Below are 17,467 nucleotides of genomic sequence, written 5' to 3'. Positions count from 1 at the left end.
ATTTGTGTCGGGTGATAAGCGCGCGAATAAAAATATAAATACGATAAACTGTGAACTCTTTCGCACATCGGATTTACGCGAGTGGTTCGAGCGCCGCGTTATCGAGCCCACTTTAGCGTCTCTGGAAGAGTTTCAGGAACGCGATAGTGGCTGGGCATTGTCGCGAATACAGAATTTGACTGTTAATGTAAATAAATACATATAATCCAATGCGCGCGGGATGCCACATTAAATTGTCGCGGGAGATTATGATGAGAAGAGCGGTGGTTAACGTACAGTCTAAAGACAATGCGTGTTTCGCGTGGGCAGTGGTCGCCGCTCTATATCCCGCAGAAAGGAACGCGGAACGAGAATCATCGTACCCGCCTTACGCGACAGTGCTGAATCTCCGGGACATTGAGTTTCCAGTAACTTTAAATCAAATTAAAAAGTTTGAACTCGCAAACAGTATCTCGATCAACGTGTACGGCATCGAAGACAAGAACAGTATCGTCCCGATACGTCTTTCGGAGCAGAAGCGAGATAAGCATGTGAATCTGCTATACGTGGAAGACGGCAACGGCGTCGGACATTTCGCGTGGATAAAAAATTTATCCAGGCTCGTGAGCTCGCAACTGAGCAAACACAACGGTCAAAGATATACCTGCGACCGGTATGTATATATTAATATAAAATAATTATATCAAATAATTTATATAAAAATTGTTCTAATTTTAATTAAAATTTTTTTCTTTTACAGATGCCTGCATTATTTTAGTTCAGACGTCAAGTTGCAGTTACATGCCGTCGACTGCGGGGAGATAAACGACTGCGCTATCCGGTTGCCGAGCGATAAGGACAAGTGGCTCGAATTCAACAATTACAACAGGAAAAAGCGGCTTCCTTTCGTCGTGTACGCCGACCTGGAATGCGTTCTGGCCAAAACGGAGGAAGAACAACAAAAATTGTATCAACATCACCAAGTATTTAGTATAGCGTATTATATGCATTGTTCATACGATGAATCTTTATCGGCGTATAATTCGTGTCGTAGCGTCGATTGTATAGCGTGGTTCGTCGAAGATCTTAAAAATTTAGCGATTCGCGTTAAGAATATTTTAACGACCAATGTCCCCATGGTTAATTTAACGTCCGAAGAGTGTGAAAAATTTCACAACGCCACTCAATGCCATATATGCGAAAAGCCGTTCGCGCAAGACGATACACGCGTTCGCGATCATTGTCATCTGACCGGGCGGTACAGAGGTCCCGCGCATTCAAATTGTAATTTAAATTACAAAGAATCTTTTTGTATTCCGATAGTTTTCCACAATTTATCCGGTTACGATTCACACTTTATTATCGAGGAAATAGCCACAGCATTCGAAGGGAGCGTCGAGTTACTTCCGATAATGAAAGAGAAATATATTTCTTTTACAAAAAATGTCGACCTTAAGGAAGGCGATTGGAAAAATAATGTAAAATTACGCTTCATCGATTCGTACAAATTTCTTACATCGAGTCTCGACAAATTGGCATCTTATCTAGACAAAGACAAACTCAAAATTTTAAAATCGAAATTTGAAAATTTATCCGCGGAAAATTTCAGTTTATTAACACGGAAAGGTGTCTTTCCATACGAATACGTCAACTCGGTAGATAGGTTGCGAGATACGCGTTTACCACCGCGCGAATCGTTTTACAGTTCCTTGACCGGTGAAACTATATCCGAGAGCGATTACGCGCACGCCGAGAACATCTGGACGCGATTCTCCATTCGAACGCTGGGCGAATATAGCGACATGTGTCTCAAAATCGACGTATTGTTATTAGCAGATATTTTCGAAAATTTTCGCGATAGCTGCATCAAAAGTTACGGACTCGACCCCGCGTATTACTATACTCTCCCCGGATACACGTGGGATGCCATGTTAAAGCATACAAAGATCATTGGAGTTGCTTACAGATATCGACATGGTCATGTTTATAGAACGCGGTATACGCGGTGGTCTGAGCCAATGTTCCAACAGATACGCGCGCGCTAATAACAAGTACATGCGACAATCGTACGATCCATCGAAACCATCGTCGTACTTGATGTATTTTGACATTAATAATTTGTACGGATAGGCAATGTGTCAACCGTTGCCTTACGCCGATTTTCGATGGGTCGACGACACGTCGAATTTTAACGTATCATCTATAGCGTTAGATTCGCCTACGGGATATATCCTCGAAGTCGATCTCGAGTACCCGCAACATCTTCACGATACGCACACCGACCTACTGTTTTGCCCGACGCGCGACAAGCCGCCCGGTAAGCGGGAATTCAAACTGCTCGCAACGTTATACGATAAGAAGCGTTACGTGATACACTACCGTAACCTACAGCAGTGTACACGTCACGGCCTTCGTGTGACAAAAATACATAGAATTTTATAGTTTTCTCAATCTCCATGGCTTCGAAATTATATAGAATTAAATACACATTTCAGAACACTCGCGAAAAACGATTTCGAGAAAAATTTATACAAATTAATGAATAATGCTGTGTTTGGTAAAACGATGGAAAATGTGCGGAATCGTGTCGATGTAAAATTATTAACAAAATGGGACGGACGATACGGCGCGAAAGCGATGATCGCGAAACCGAATTTCCACAGCAGAAGCGTTTTTTCGGAAAATCTGATTGCGGTAGAATTGCGTAAACTCGAGGTGAAATTTTACAAATCGATTTACGTGGGTATGTGCATACTCGACATATCCAAGACGTGTCTATACGAATTTCATCACGAGTACATATTTCCTCTGTATCGCGACAAATGTAAGATCATGTACACCGATACGGACAGTCTCGTATATCACATTGAGTGCGCGGATGTCTATGAGAACATGAAGCGCGATATCGCCAGATTTGACACGAGCGATTATGCGATGGACAATGCGTACGATATACCGCTTGTAAATAAAAAAGTGCCGGGTTTGATGAAGGATGAAAATAACGGTGCGATAATGACCGAATTTATCGGGCTCAGGGCAAAGATGTACGCATTACGAGTGGACGGAAAGAAAGACACGAAGAAAGTTAAAGGCGTCAAAAGTAATGTCGTAACGCGTAATATAACCTTCGAAGATTACACGCGGTGTTTAAACGAAGAGATTGAAATGACGCGACAGCAGTCGTGTATAAGATCGAAATTGCATAAAGTGTATACCGTCCGCGAGATGAAAATTGTTCTGAGTCCGTACGATGACAAGCGATATATCGTACTTGATTCGACTGACACGTTACCATGGGGACATTATAGGATACCTTTGTAAATACATGTATATATTTTATTTATTACTGTATATATTTTGTATTTCATGTAGTTTTATATAATACACATTTTACACATTTATATTTCATATATTTTATGTAACGCATATCTTACACTACTTATATTAAGAATATATATATATATATATATATATATATATATATATATAGTTTTATTGAAAGAAATATTAATAAACATTGTATAAATTAAATCATATTGTCCTTATGTATCCAAGAGTTGTGCGAATTGTCAAATCCCAGCCATTTCACGTAAACCTCGTCACCTCTCCTGCGCAGTATTTTCTCCACGAGATACACGTCGGGATAATTCGCGCGATGCAACTCGTGCTCGTAGAACGCTCCAGCGATAGGTTTTTTGCGATAATCCTCGAGTAGATAACTCACGGGATTAGTATGCACTTTTACAATTTTAAACACCTCCGTTGTCCAATTTGGCGTGTAACCCTTCTCGAAAACTGTCTTGTACTTGCTAACGCGTACCGAGTCACCTACTTTGAATTTCGCCGGTTCCGCGATATTTACACGGTTGTATACAGTAGCCAAGAGTCTCTCGGCGATCGCGGGGGTAACGTCGACGGGTCGCATACCGATCGTTCGATGCTTGCGTTGTAATCTGATACGAGTCCCGGCAACGCCTTGACCCACTTGTAAGATCCGTTCAGCGTAAACATCTTCTACATATCGTCTTTTAGCGTGCGATTGAATCGCTCGACGATCGATGCCTTCAATACCGAATACGTAGAATAATGATTTATGCCATGTTTTCGCATGAGCCGTTGCACGTCGGTGTTATAAAATTCCTTCCCCATGTCTGTATGTTTTTCGGACACCTCTCGCTATCTCGAATTATCTCGGCGATAGCGTCAGCTGTCTTGCTTCCACCTTTACTCTTGAATGGTACGGCCCACGCGTGCTTGCTCAACGCATCGATGACTGTGAGTATGTAGTTGTAATCTCTGTTGAAACGGACGCATCTCGACAATGTCGGCTTGCCACAGATCATCGTATCCCCACACTATTACGTGTCTTCGGGGGAAATTTTTTCTCGCCGGTGCGTGCAGTTCGTTCACCAACTGTCGTTTCTCTAAATTATGTTGTTTCTTCGCTTCCCCGGTTATTCCCGATCGTCGACCCATCGTTGTTTCGATTCGTCGATCGAATTAGCCGTTCAATAGCCGTTCGTAACCATTCAATAGCCGTTCAGTAGCCGTTCAATTGCCATTCACTGCCGTTCGTAGCCGTTAATAATCGTTCAATAGCCGTTCGTAGCTGTTGCTGACCCGTTCGATTGCCGTTTATAGCCGTTCAATTGCCGTTCACTGCCGTTCTTGATCCCTTTGTTGGCGCGATTGACTCTGTTGATAGTCGTTTTAAGCAGTCCGTAGCCTCGTTCGCAGTCGTTTCTGACCCGTTCGTAGCCTCGTTGACAATCGTTTTTGATTCGTTCGTAGCCGTTGTGGACTTGTATGCCGCCTCGTATGTAGCCGTTCCTGACGTGTTCATAGCCTTGTTCGCAGCCGTCCTTGAGATGCTCGTAGCCTCGTTCGCAGTTGTTCTTGAATCGTTCGTAACCTCGTTCGAGACCGTTTCCTCTTCGATCAGTGCCACTCATTATAGCTCGATAATCGTTGGATAATCGTTCGTAGCCGTTCGATAAACCTTTCTAGATGTTTCATAAGTGTACAATAGCCGCTCCTAAACCGTTCACTACAGCACATTACAGGTTGATAGCCGTTTCTGAATTAGCGTTAATCGTACGACGAAGCTCATTTATCGCAGCCTGCAAAGCTCGCAGGTCCTTCTCGAACGCAGTCAGCTTCTCGTCTGATTCTTTCCGTTGATTTATCAACGTTTTAACGCATTCTTCCACGTACAGTTTGTTGACCGCATCGGTATCAGCCTCAGGTTGCGCTACACGGCGAATCTTGTGCGACCTCGCGTCATAGTCCGTTGCGATGCGACACAGAGCGTTTGACGCAAGTAACTCGTCACCAATTTACCCCAATGACCGCTCGTGCTGATTTCTTTGTTTCTCCGTTCGAATAATCCAAATTTGTTGATAGGCATTGTTTTTCGATGCTAGTGACGTCGATCGGACTGATTAGTTTCGGTCGAGTGCCGTTTAAATTTAAATAGGCCGGGCCCTTCGCGGAGTTCCTCTATGATCNACAGGTTCGTATGATTCATACCATTGCAGAGTTGCATATACGATTCGACGAGAATCCAAGCAAGGATCCTACATTGTCGGGTTTGGTAAAGTTTATTCTGTAGGCGCATTTGATTTCACTCTTTAGCGTACTGTGATTGGCGCGGAGCGCTATTGGATATTCCTCATCATAATCGTTTTCACCATCTCTGGAAAGGTGTTCATCTCGCAAAATTGCGCGTTTGAGATAATCATTTATGGCGTGCAATTCGTACGATCCTTCGGGAATCGTAATTTCCTTGTCGTCGTTGCCAAAATAAAATTTATTATTCGAAAAATTTACGTTCGGAATCGTGATAAGTTTCAAAATCCGTTAATCCGAGCTCGTAATCGGCATCGGTCAAATCTATAGCGGGGAAATAGCTTACAGCGAGAACGCTGCTTCTGCCAGTCAACGTAAGTGTCAGTGACATGTCGAACGAATACTGAGTCATGACGATGGATTGTCAGGCTTTAAATTGATCGTTTGAAGAAATTTTAAACACAACTGTCCACAGATACTCTGATTATAACTTTGATAAGATGTGTAATTGTATTCAATTTTCACTCGTCCGAAATATCGTACAAGTTCCTTGGGCGGTCGAAGATTTCCAAAACTGTCGAAATATACGACACGATCGTCCCTCTTTGCGTACGCTACCCAATGAGTACCGGGACCATCAACGTCATCCAAATTGATGATACCGCTTTCGTTTCGTCGTACGCCGCTTATCGGTAAATTATTGCGCATGAAAACACCTCTAAAGAAAGGTATACGCATACGTTTCGCAAATTGTTCCAATTGCACGTTAGTTGTCGCACCCGTAGGCATCTTTAATGTTTTTTCGACGTTTTTTTTTTTTCTCTTAGACTTTGTTGAGAATCCCTGTCCACGCTTGTACGGAGCGAGATAAAGTCCGCGACTTCCATAGCGCGATTGTGACGCTGCATCTCTTCCAGCTGACGTTGCGCAGCCTTGCTATCGTTTACCGCCTTTGCGATTCCCGCCGCACCGCCGGCCAATGAACCGACAACTCCCAACAACGGTAAAAGTGGTAAAATACCACCACGTTTCGCTACTGGAAGTATTCATTTCTTCCTCCTCTTCGTCGTCGATGGCTTTTTCATCCCCATGCGAGTTTTGTCTTTGCCTTCATTGCCGCCCAAACAGTCGTAGCGGCTGCTCTTTCACCGAGAGTCGAATCCCTCGCGGTAATGCGTTCTTGCGCTCTTGCAGCTAGTATGCGATCAGCGATGTGACGTTGGTCGAGGTCGTTGCTTCGCGCGTAAGCAATGTCGTGTTCACGACACGCCGCGTCCAATGGATTGATGCCTCGATCACCTCTAGCCAATCGTTTCTCTAATCGAGTTCCCGGCCCGCAAAACTGATAACCGGGAATATGTAATTCGATGGGAAGCGCGTTTATCGCACGATTTAAGAGACCGCTACCTCTTACAATTCTCGCTGACATTCGTAGCAATCTTTTATCAACGGTGGTGGACCGTCAATGTGTGTTTGCTGCCACGGCTGGTTGTAATGTCGCATGCACGAACGATATTGTCGAACCTCCGGATCAGCCTTTATATATTCTGGAAGCTTGTCCCACAATCGTTCCACGTAATCACCAAAATTTTGAAGTAATAAAATCTTTGGGATATACTGCAGTTGTTTGGTGGTAAGCCCGAGAATGTCTCTCTCATCCGACAGAAGGAGAAACATTTTTGATACTGACGTGTTTTGAGTCGAGACACTTCTATAAATAGGTCTCCCCCTCGCGATCATTCGCAAAATTGATTCGAAGGAGAAAACATGCGGTTCGTGCGACAAGCGCGGGTAATCAAAGTATCAAATTTCGATGATAAACTAATATCGGAGAAAAAAGTACGCAAGCATGGAAACATGCTGCCGACTACTATACGCGGTATCGTTTGCGGTCCTTCAAACTGTGGTAAGACAAACGTGTTGATTAGTTTGATAGAAAGTCCACACGGTGTACGTTTCGAGAACGTGTACGTATACTCGAAATCGCTTCAACAACCGAAATACAAATACTTGGAAAATTTACTAGCACCTATAGATGAAATCGGATACTTTACATTCTCTAATAACAGCGATGTCATTCCACCGAGCGAGGCGCTTCCGAATTCCATCTTTATCTTTGATGACGTGGCATGCGACAAGCAGGATACGATAAGAGAGTATTTTGCAATGGGTCGACACTCGAGCGTTGACTGTTTCTATCTTTGTCAGACGTATGCCAAGATACCTAAGCATCTTATACGCGACAACGCGAACCTGCTGATCCTGTTTAAACAGGACGGCACAAATTTGAAACATGTGTACAACGATCACGTGAATACCGATATGTCTTACGACGATTTCCGTGCATTGTGTCAGAAATGTTGGCAACGCAAATATGGCTTCGTAGTCATTGATAAAGATAGTATGTTGATCAATGGACGATATAGAAGGGGATTTAATGATTTCGCGATACCGTAAAGCGATCAGTCATCATCGACACATCGATCGAGCATCATAAACGACGATCGTGAAAAGATTGCGGCAGAGATTGCAAAACGAGCGAATCGATTCGCAAAAAATATCGCGCTTTGAAAACTGGTAAAATGGAGGAAGATATCATATTGGAAAGGCAATTTAAACCGATTACCGAGCCTTTAAAACAGTTTGTCGAAAATACTGTGGAATCTGATGCGTCGAAAATCGAACCGTTGAGTTTGACGTTTGGTGAGAAGCATGAGGAAAAAATAAAAGAGACCAAGCAAGGACTAAAGCGAGCACGGATAAATATGTCGATAAACGATTCACCGATATATTCGACACCGAATCGATCAAAGCAAAGGAAGCAATTTTCTAATATGGCTACTGTTTCTACTCCGATAAAAGTACAACCGCGTCAAACAATACCACCCACATCCGTCGAAGAAATTTACGAGACCACACCCGATTCTTTTGTAACATCGGTCCGACACGAATTAGAAACGTCCGAAGGTCAGAAAACGTTCCGAGAGCATTTAGGTCCACTGGCGCAAAAATATATAGGAGATATTATGAGTGTTGATAAAAATAAGAGCATGGATTACGTCTACGGTGTTAAATTTACCAATGAAGGAATGATGCTAGGTGATAAATGTTTCGATGTGGACAAGGAAGATAATATAATTATCGATGGAATAAAATATAAGGGAACCGAAGGTATCTACGATTTGATTTTTAAAAATTTCCCAATCATAAAAATATACTCGAGATGATTTGCATAAATATCAAAGTATATTAAAGATAACAAATGCGCATAAACGTGACAACAAAGTTAATAATCCTATTAAAACTAATAAAGGGTACAAGTACAAATATATAATTGCACCATTATTCCCCGATAGAAAGATGGGAAGAGGTATAGATGCGCCGCGCACCATGACGTTAAGCGACAACATGATCGATTACGTGCATTGGAACGATCCCAACGAATTGGTGGATCGTTTGCGATTGCTGGACGCCTCGCGTCGAGCCGGCAACAATGCTCACGACAATGAAATCTTGTCAATTATCGAAGAACTTCGCGAGGCCGGCATTATTATAAATTAAACTATGCGTCGGCGATACGCGTCATTCGGTCAATGTTCTCGGTACCGAAATGTCGATTAATAAATTCGGATTATCATTGGGAACGTCGAACAATTTGTACTATGTATGGAATGGATTATTGAGAAATTACGTTCGCGATAACGCTCTCTGCCAAACTACTACCGGCTTTGACGCAAGATCGCGCAAGATTCAACGCGTAGCGCAACCGGAAGCTGATACCGACGTCGTCAACAAACGATACGTGGATAAACTTTTGAGAGATCGGCAGGGAGAAATTGAGCAAAAAATTATCGCGCTCGAAACAAACGTGCAGGCGCTGCGATTAATGATGGATGAGATAAAGAATGTGCTGAGACATGCAACATCTCACTCGACACAGTAAGCGAGATATACTAATATCACATATTAATTATGCCTCGATCAAACGTGCGAAAGAACAAAAGCACCTCCGAAAAGCGGCAACTAGTCGAGGAATTACATGCTTCGGCGAGAAGAAATTTTCCACGAAGACGCGTCATTGTACGCGGATACGATGATCTGTGGCAGGCGGACGTGGTGGACATGCGTTCGTACTCTCGACTCAACAAGGGTCATAAATACATACTCATGGTTATCGATGTGTTGAGCAAGTATGCGTGGGCCGTACCGCTCAAGAGTAAGAGCGGGAACGAAATGTCCGAAACGATCGCAAAGATTATTGGAGACGATAAAAGATGTCCGAAAAATTTTCAAACCGTTAGAGGAAAAGAATTTTACAACTCGAGTGTGCAGAAACTCATGAAGAAACACAACATTAATCATTACTCGACATATTCCGTTATGAAAGCCTCAGTCGTGGAACGATTCAATCATACTTTAAAAAATAATATGTGGAAAATGTTTACGTTGAATGGGAATTACAAATGGATCGACGAACTATCTCGACTCGTTGCAGAGTACAATACGCGAAAACATCGCACCATCGGTATGAGACCTGTCGACGTCACTCCGGCGATCGCCGAAAAACTTTTAAATACTGTGTACAGCAACGTAAAAATTGCAGCTCCTGCAAAATTTAAAGTAGACGATTCGGTACGCGTGAGCAAATACAAGACCATCTTTGAAAAAGGTTTCACACCAAATTGGACGACCGAAGTTTTTAAGATTATCGAGGTGCAGAAAACTAATCCCGCGACATTTATACTCGAAGATTCGCGGGGAAATCCCGTCGCTGGAGGATTCTACGAATATGAGTTACAACGCGTCGCCAATCCCGACGTATATCTCGTGGAAAAAATTTTACAAAAAAAGGGTGACGAGGTTTATGTGAAATGGTTGGGAATGGATAAATCATACAACTCTTGGATCCATAAAAATAATGTGTTGTAAACATTTATTGAAACATATAAAATATGCGTATATAAAATATATATAAATATAAAAATATATAATATAAAATGTACAAAATATATACATGATTATGTACAAAATATACAATAAATAAAATATACATTTATTTACAACGGTATCTGATAATGTCCCCACGGTAGCGTATCGGTGGTATCGGGTACGATATACCGCTTGTCGTCGTACGGACTCAGAGCAATTTTCGTCTCGCGAATCGTGTATACTTGGTGTAATTTAGATCGTATACATGACTGCTGACGCGTCATTTCAATCTCTTCGTTCAAGCACCGCGTGTAATCGTCAAACGTTATCGTTCTCGCGACAACGTTGCTCTTGACACCTTTGACTTTCTTCGTATCCTTTTTCCCATTCACTCGTAACGCGTACATCTTTGCTCTGAGCCCGACGAATTCGGTCATTATGGCACCGTTGTTTTCATCCTTCATCAGACCCGGCACCTTTTTATTTAGAAGCGGTATACCGTATGCATTGTCCACCGCATAATCGCTCGTGTCGAATCTAACAATGTCACGCTTCATATTCTCATACACATTCGCACACTCTATGTGATATATGAGACTGTCCGTATCGGTATACATTACCCGACAATTGTCGCGATACATTGGTGTCATATACTCGTGATGAAATTCGTACAAACATGTCTTGGATATGTCGAGGATGCACATACCCACGTAAATCGGCTTGTAGAATTTCACCTCGAGTTTACGCAATTCCACAGCGATTAAGTTTTCCGAAAAAACGCTTCTGCTGTGGAAATTTGGTTTCGCGATCATCGCCTCTGCGCCGTACCGACCGTCCCACTTTGTTAATAATTTTACATCGACACGATTGCGCACATTTTCCATCGTTTTACCAAACACCGCATTATTCATTAATTTATATAAATTTTTTTCGAAATCATTTTTAGCCAATGTTCTGAAATGTGTATTTAATTCTATATAATTTTGAAGCCAGAGAGATTGAGAAAACTGTAAAATTCGATGTATTTTTGTTACACGAAGGCCGTGCCGCGTACACTGCTGCAGGTTGCGGTAGTGTATCACGTAACGCTTCTTATCGTATAACGTTGCAAGTAGCTTGAATTCTCGCTTGCCAGGTGGTTTGTCGCGTGTCGGGCAAAACGGTAGATCAGTGTGCGCATCGTGAAGATGTTGCGGGTACTCGAGATCCACTTCGAGGATATAGCCCGTAGGCGAATCTAGCGCGATGGATGATACGTCAAAATTTGACACATCGTCGACCCATCGAAAATCAGCATATGGCAGCGGTTGACACATTGCCCATCCGTACAAATTATTTACATCAAAGTACATCAAGTATGATGATGGTTTCAATGGATCGTACGACTCCATGTACTTGTTATTAGCGCGAGCGTATCTACCCGAACATTGGCTCAGACCACCGCGTACACCACGTTCGATAAACATAACCATGTCGATGTCTGTAAGCAACTCGAACGTGATCTTTGTATACTTCAACATGGCGTCCCACGTGTATCCGGAGAAAGTATAATAATACGTGGGGTCGAGTCCGTAACTTTCGATACATTTATCTCGAAAGTTTTCGAAAATGTCGGCTAATAACAAGACATCAATTTTGAGGTACAAGTCGCTATATTCGCCTAGCGTCCGAATGGAGAATCGCGTCCAGACGTTCTCGGCGTGCGCGTAATCGCTCTCGGATACAGTTTCACCGGTCAAGGAACTGTAAAATGATTCGCGCGATGGTAAACACGTATCATGCAACCTGTCGACGGAATCGATGTATTCGTACGGAAATACACCTTTTCGCGTTAACAAATTGAAATTTTCTGTTGATAAATTTTGAAATTCCGATTTTAAAATTTTGAGTTTATTTTTGTCCAAAAATGATGCCAATTTATCGAGACTCGATGCAAGAAATTTATATGAATCGATGAAACGTAATTTTATTTGATTTTTTGATTCTTCTTCTTCTTTAAGATCAACACTTTTGGTAAACGAAATATATTTTTCCTTGGTTATCGGTAATAACTCGATTTTCCCTTCGAACGCTGTGGCTATTTCCTCGATAATAAAATGAGAATCGTAACCGGATAAATTGTGAAACACTATCGGAATACAAAAAGAATCTTTATAATTTAGATTACAATTTGAGTGTGCAGGACCTCTGTACCGCCCGGTCAGATGGTAATGATCGCGAACGCGTGTATCGTCTTGCGCAAACGGCTTTTCGCATATATGACAACGAGTGGCGCTATGGAATTTCTCCCACTCATCGGATGTTAAATTTACCATGGGGACATTTGTTTTTAAAATATTCTTAACGCGAATTGCTAAATTTTTAAGGTCTTCGGCGAACCATGCTATACAATCAACGCTACGACGCGAATGATACGTTGATAATGAGTCGTCGTACGAACAATGTACATAATAAGCTAAACTAAATACCCGATGGTGTTGATATAATTTTTCTTCTTTCGTCTTGGTCAGGACACATTCCAAGTCGGCGTAGACCACAAATGGAAGCCGCTCCTTCCGATTAGGGTTGCTGAACTCGAGCCACTTGTCCTTGTCGCTCGGCAATCGGACAGCGCAGTCGTTTAGCTTTCCGCAGTCGACCGTATGCGACTGCAACTTGTCGTCCGAACCAAAATAATGAAGGCATCTGTAAAAGAAAAAAATTTTTTATCATAAGATTTTTATATGAATTATAATTTTCAAATAATATAAAATAAACTTACCGATCACAGATATCTTTGGCCATTGTGTTTGCTCAATTGCGAGCTCACGAGCCGGGATAAATTCTTGATCCAAGCGAAATGTCCCACGCTGTTGTCATCTTCAATGTACAGCAGATTCACATGCTTGTCCCGCTTCTGGTCCGAAAGACGTATCGGGACAATGTTTTTGTCTTCGATGTTGTACACATTGATTGAAATGTCATTTGCATGTTCAAATTTTTTAATCTGATTCACAGTCACTGGAAACTCAATGTCCCGGAGATTCAGCACTGTCGCGTAATGCGGGTACGATGATTCCCGTTCCACCTTTTTTTCTGCGGGATACAGAGCGGCGACCACTGCCCACGCGAAACACGCATTGTCCTTTGATTGCACGTTAACCACCGCTCTCTTCATCATAATCTCCCGCGGCAATTTAATGTGGCATCCCGCGCGCATTGGATTGTACTTGTTTATATTTACAGTCAAGTTCAGTATTCGCGACAATGCCCACCCGCTATCGCGTTCCTGAAACTCTTCGAGAGACGCTAGGGTGGACTCGATAACGCGCCGTTCGTACCACTCGCGTAAATCAGATGTGCGAAAGAGTTCATAGTTTCTCGTATTCACACTTTTATTCGCGTGTTTATCACCCGACACAAATTCACCATTGAATATAGTGTTCACTTTTACACTGCTGTGTTTTTTTTAAGCGTCCTGCACATGTTCCAACACAATGTCTTTAGCGTCATCGAGAAATCGGCGCGGTTCAATGTGATTATAGTTTATCACCGCACCAGTCGATACGCGACTCTCGAACGCCGTATCAATTTCGCGCCACACAAGTGCATTTTGACGCGCACTACATCCGGCACCCGCGTGTACGAAACGTCCACGTACCGAATTTTTCAAACCTTCGATGCGCGCGATCCGAGCAAGTGATTGTCGATTTCCGATCGATAATCGCGGCCGTTTGATTCGACTTTGCTCTTCCAGCGACTCAATGTACTCGTCGCATCGTTGCTCCCACAATGTAGTTTTCCAGCGAATCAAGCAAAGCGGATTGTTCTCGCAAAATTTGCTCCTCCATATTGCTAACGTACACTTGCAAAATTTAGTGTTTCTAATGACAGGTCTGATGCACTTTAGCTACTGGTGGGGTGCGTCTCTCTATCATGATTTATATACCGTCTCATGTATTGTTTTATCATCGAACATTCTAGAACGATTTCACCTTACAAAAAATTCCCCGTAGTACCGTGTGCAATTTGACCTTGATAATTTCACGTTTTGTCACGTACATTTGAAAAATCTAACATGATTGCATCAGGGGCAACCGTACATCGACGCTTGATTTTAGCGCTTTCAGCTAAATCTTTGTCTGGGGATGATGCATGTTTTAACCTTGGTAGTTATTTTTTCGCTATTTGTCACATACATTTGAATAATTTTAACGTGATTGCATCAGGCGCAGCCGTACATCGGCACTCGATTTTAGTAAATTCAGCTAAATCTTTGTCTAGGGATGATACACATTTTAACCTTGGCAGTTATTTTTTCACTATTTGTCACGTACATTTGAAAATTTTAACGCGACTGCATCAGGCTCAGCCGTACATCGGCGCTCGATTTTAGCAAATTCAGCTAAATCTTTGTCTAGGGATGATACACATTTTAACCTTGAAAATTTCCCGTTTTGTCACGTACATTTGAATAATTTTGACATGATTGCATCAGGCGCAGCCGTACATCGGCGCTCGATTTTTGCAAATTCAGCTAAATCTTTGTTCCGAAGATGATGATGTCATCGCAGCCGTACATCGGCGCGACAAAATTTTGGAGGAAATTAAAATGTTGCGTCAGCAATAATCCCCTCTACATCATAATTTGGAATACTATTTGAATTGATATTGATTCTAACACGATTGCAGTATTGCATCAATCGCGCGTGTGAAAGGTTTACCGCTGAAGAAATATGAATTTCTACGTTCCGATTCGAAACGGTGAAACTCCACCGTGTAAGAAGCAAAAATGCGATACGTAAGTTTAAATCGTTTAAAAAATTTGTTACTTATTGATTTTTAATATTGTTGTATAATTATTTATATTTTTATAGTATTCAGCCTCGTCGTGTGGCTCGCATACTTGGAAGAAGGTGCGCTCTAACCCCGACGTCGTACAAGTATTTGGACGTTGGAATAAGCGTTGGAGCTGTATCGTACGTGGAACTGATTCTCGGCGATAATCGAAGCAATCAAATAGTGTTGCCCTTTTCAACGTGGAATTTGTTGATGCGGAAGCAAGCAGACGTTGAACAATTTCTACAATCGACTGCTCCCCCATTAAGGATTGGAGATTTAACGATTGAAATGTATCAATCGAAAATTGTAAAACTTGCATTATGCGAAAATTCTTTGTACATGAAACCAGAAACATTATTACATTTATTTAATTTTGAAAATTGTATCGATCATATGCATAATTGGTTATGCGAGAATACGTATCTCGTAAATGAAAAATTTAAACAATTTGAAACTGTATTACAACGTAATAATATTACTACTGTATGCGATGCTGTAAAAACGATACGCGAGAGTGATGTCTTTGACAGCGAATCATTGATCGATTGCGAATTATTAACATGTGCTGTAAATGATATTCTTTACGATGCGTGCAATAAATAATTATTTTTATTCAATCTATGATTTTATTTCTTTCCTTCCATACGAATAAGAATAGTCGACAATTTTTCTCAACACGCTCCGCCAAAGATGTAGAGAAATGCTGAGGTAGATGAGACGCGAGATATTAAAAAGATATATAATGAAGAGGAGTCTGCGACATTAGAATATTATTTCGTTGTTCTTTGCGTTTTGTTAGTCTTGTGTGTTTCGTTGATCTCTTATTATGGCTGAAGAAAACGTTTCTATCTTTGACAATGAAGATATGGATGATTGGATTGCTTCAGAGGCGGAAACAATTGAGTTTGAGAGAGAGAGGAGAGCGAAAACTAGTGTTGAAGAATTACTTAAGTATAAGCGGGAACAACTTTTGAAGAGGAATCTGGAAACTTCAGTTGCGCAATTTATAAGAAGTCGAGAGCTCGGCTTGAAAAATCCCCGCATAATTTCATTGACAGGATTTTTCAAATCTCGAAAATATTGGGCGAACTCGGTTGACAATTGTAGCATAAGTTGGTGCAGGTATAGAAAAGAAGATCCTAATCACACTGCAGTAAAATGTTATGGAAATAGACTACGTGAAGAACTTGAACAACTTGAATTATATGAAGACATAAAAAAACTCGAAGAAGCTGAGCATGAGAATAGGCTACTGCAAGATTTGAAAGATTTGAAGGTAAAAATATTTTTGCTAATGTGTAATAAATTTAAAACATTTACAATTATTGTGTTTAATTTCAGAGTTTACGAGAGTATATGAATGGTCGACGAGAGGACCAGGAGCGGAAGTCCCTCAGCCCAACACATCGCCCCTAGTCTTCCAGGAGCGGCCCTCACCTGACTCCCCTGGCCCCCCCCCCGCACCCCCAAATTATTATTATTATAATATATTTTATATTTTATTTTATTATTATTATATTTTATTTTATTATAATCTTAATTTTAAGTACATACACACACACACACACACACACACACAATTGTAAATACACACATACACATTTTTAATAAATTTATATTTTATATTTTGATGTAAAAAAATCTAATTATTTACGCACCTCTCCATGCGTTCCCATCCCTGCGTTAGTTATAAGCATCGCGATATCGTTCTCTCTCGCGCTAGTTTTAAGTATCGCTATCTCTATCATACTCGTTAGTTGCAAGTCTTCGCGATATTATCGTTCTCTCTCGCACGCGCACTAATTGTAAGTCTCGCGATATTATCGTTCTCTCTCTTGTACACGTCGTCTTGGCGCTATCGTTCTCTCTTTCATATGCGTTCTCTCTCACTCGCGTTTTTCTTGCGCTATTGTTCTCTCTCGCACGCGTTGTTATTCTCGATATTATCGTTCTCTCTCTTTCACTTAGAATATACTCGTTGCTCACTTACCTTTGCGTCGTCCTTCTCCCACCTATACATCGTCCTTGTTCCACGTTAACGCCATCCTTGTCGCACTCGTAGCACTGTCCTCTTCACACACTTTGCACTGTCCTTTTCCCATACGTTGCGCTGTCCTTCTCACACACCGTTTTCTTTCTACTGATCCCTCTTCACCGCGCGGACCCCCTC

At 41.7% G+C, this 17,467-nt stretch overlaps 1 protein-coding gene across 1 annotated transcript; it reads left to right on the top strand.

The window, feature by feature from the left end:
- The first annotated feature begins 209 nt into the window (after positions 1 to 209).
- LOC112637225 lies at positions 210 to 16,713 on the top strand. Its single transcript, XM_025406444.1, has 4 exons — positions 210 to 652; positions 740 to 976; positions 16,420 to 16,573; positions 16,639 to 16,713. Exons 1-4 carry the CDS (start codon positions 210 to 212, stop codon positions 16,711 to 16,713), a joined length of 909 nt encoding a protein of 302 aa, XP_025262229.1.
- The last annotated feature ends 754 nt before the right edge of the window (positions 16,714 to 17,467 follow it).

The sequence above is a fragment of the Camponotus floridanus genome, unplaced genomic scaffold, assembly GCF_003227725.1.
Source record: "Camponotus floridanus strain SB8 unplaced genomic scaffold, Cflo_v7.5 scaffold143, whole genome shotgun sequence".
In the NCBI taxonomy this organism is placed as follows: domain Eukaryota; kingdom Metazoa; phylum Arthropoda; class Insecta; order Hymenoptera; family Formicidae; genus Camponotus; species Camponotus floridanus.
This window is presented reverse-complemented; position numbering and strand designations above follow the sequence as displayed.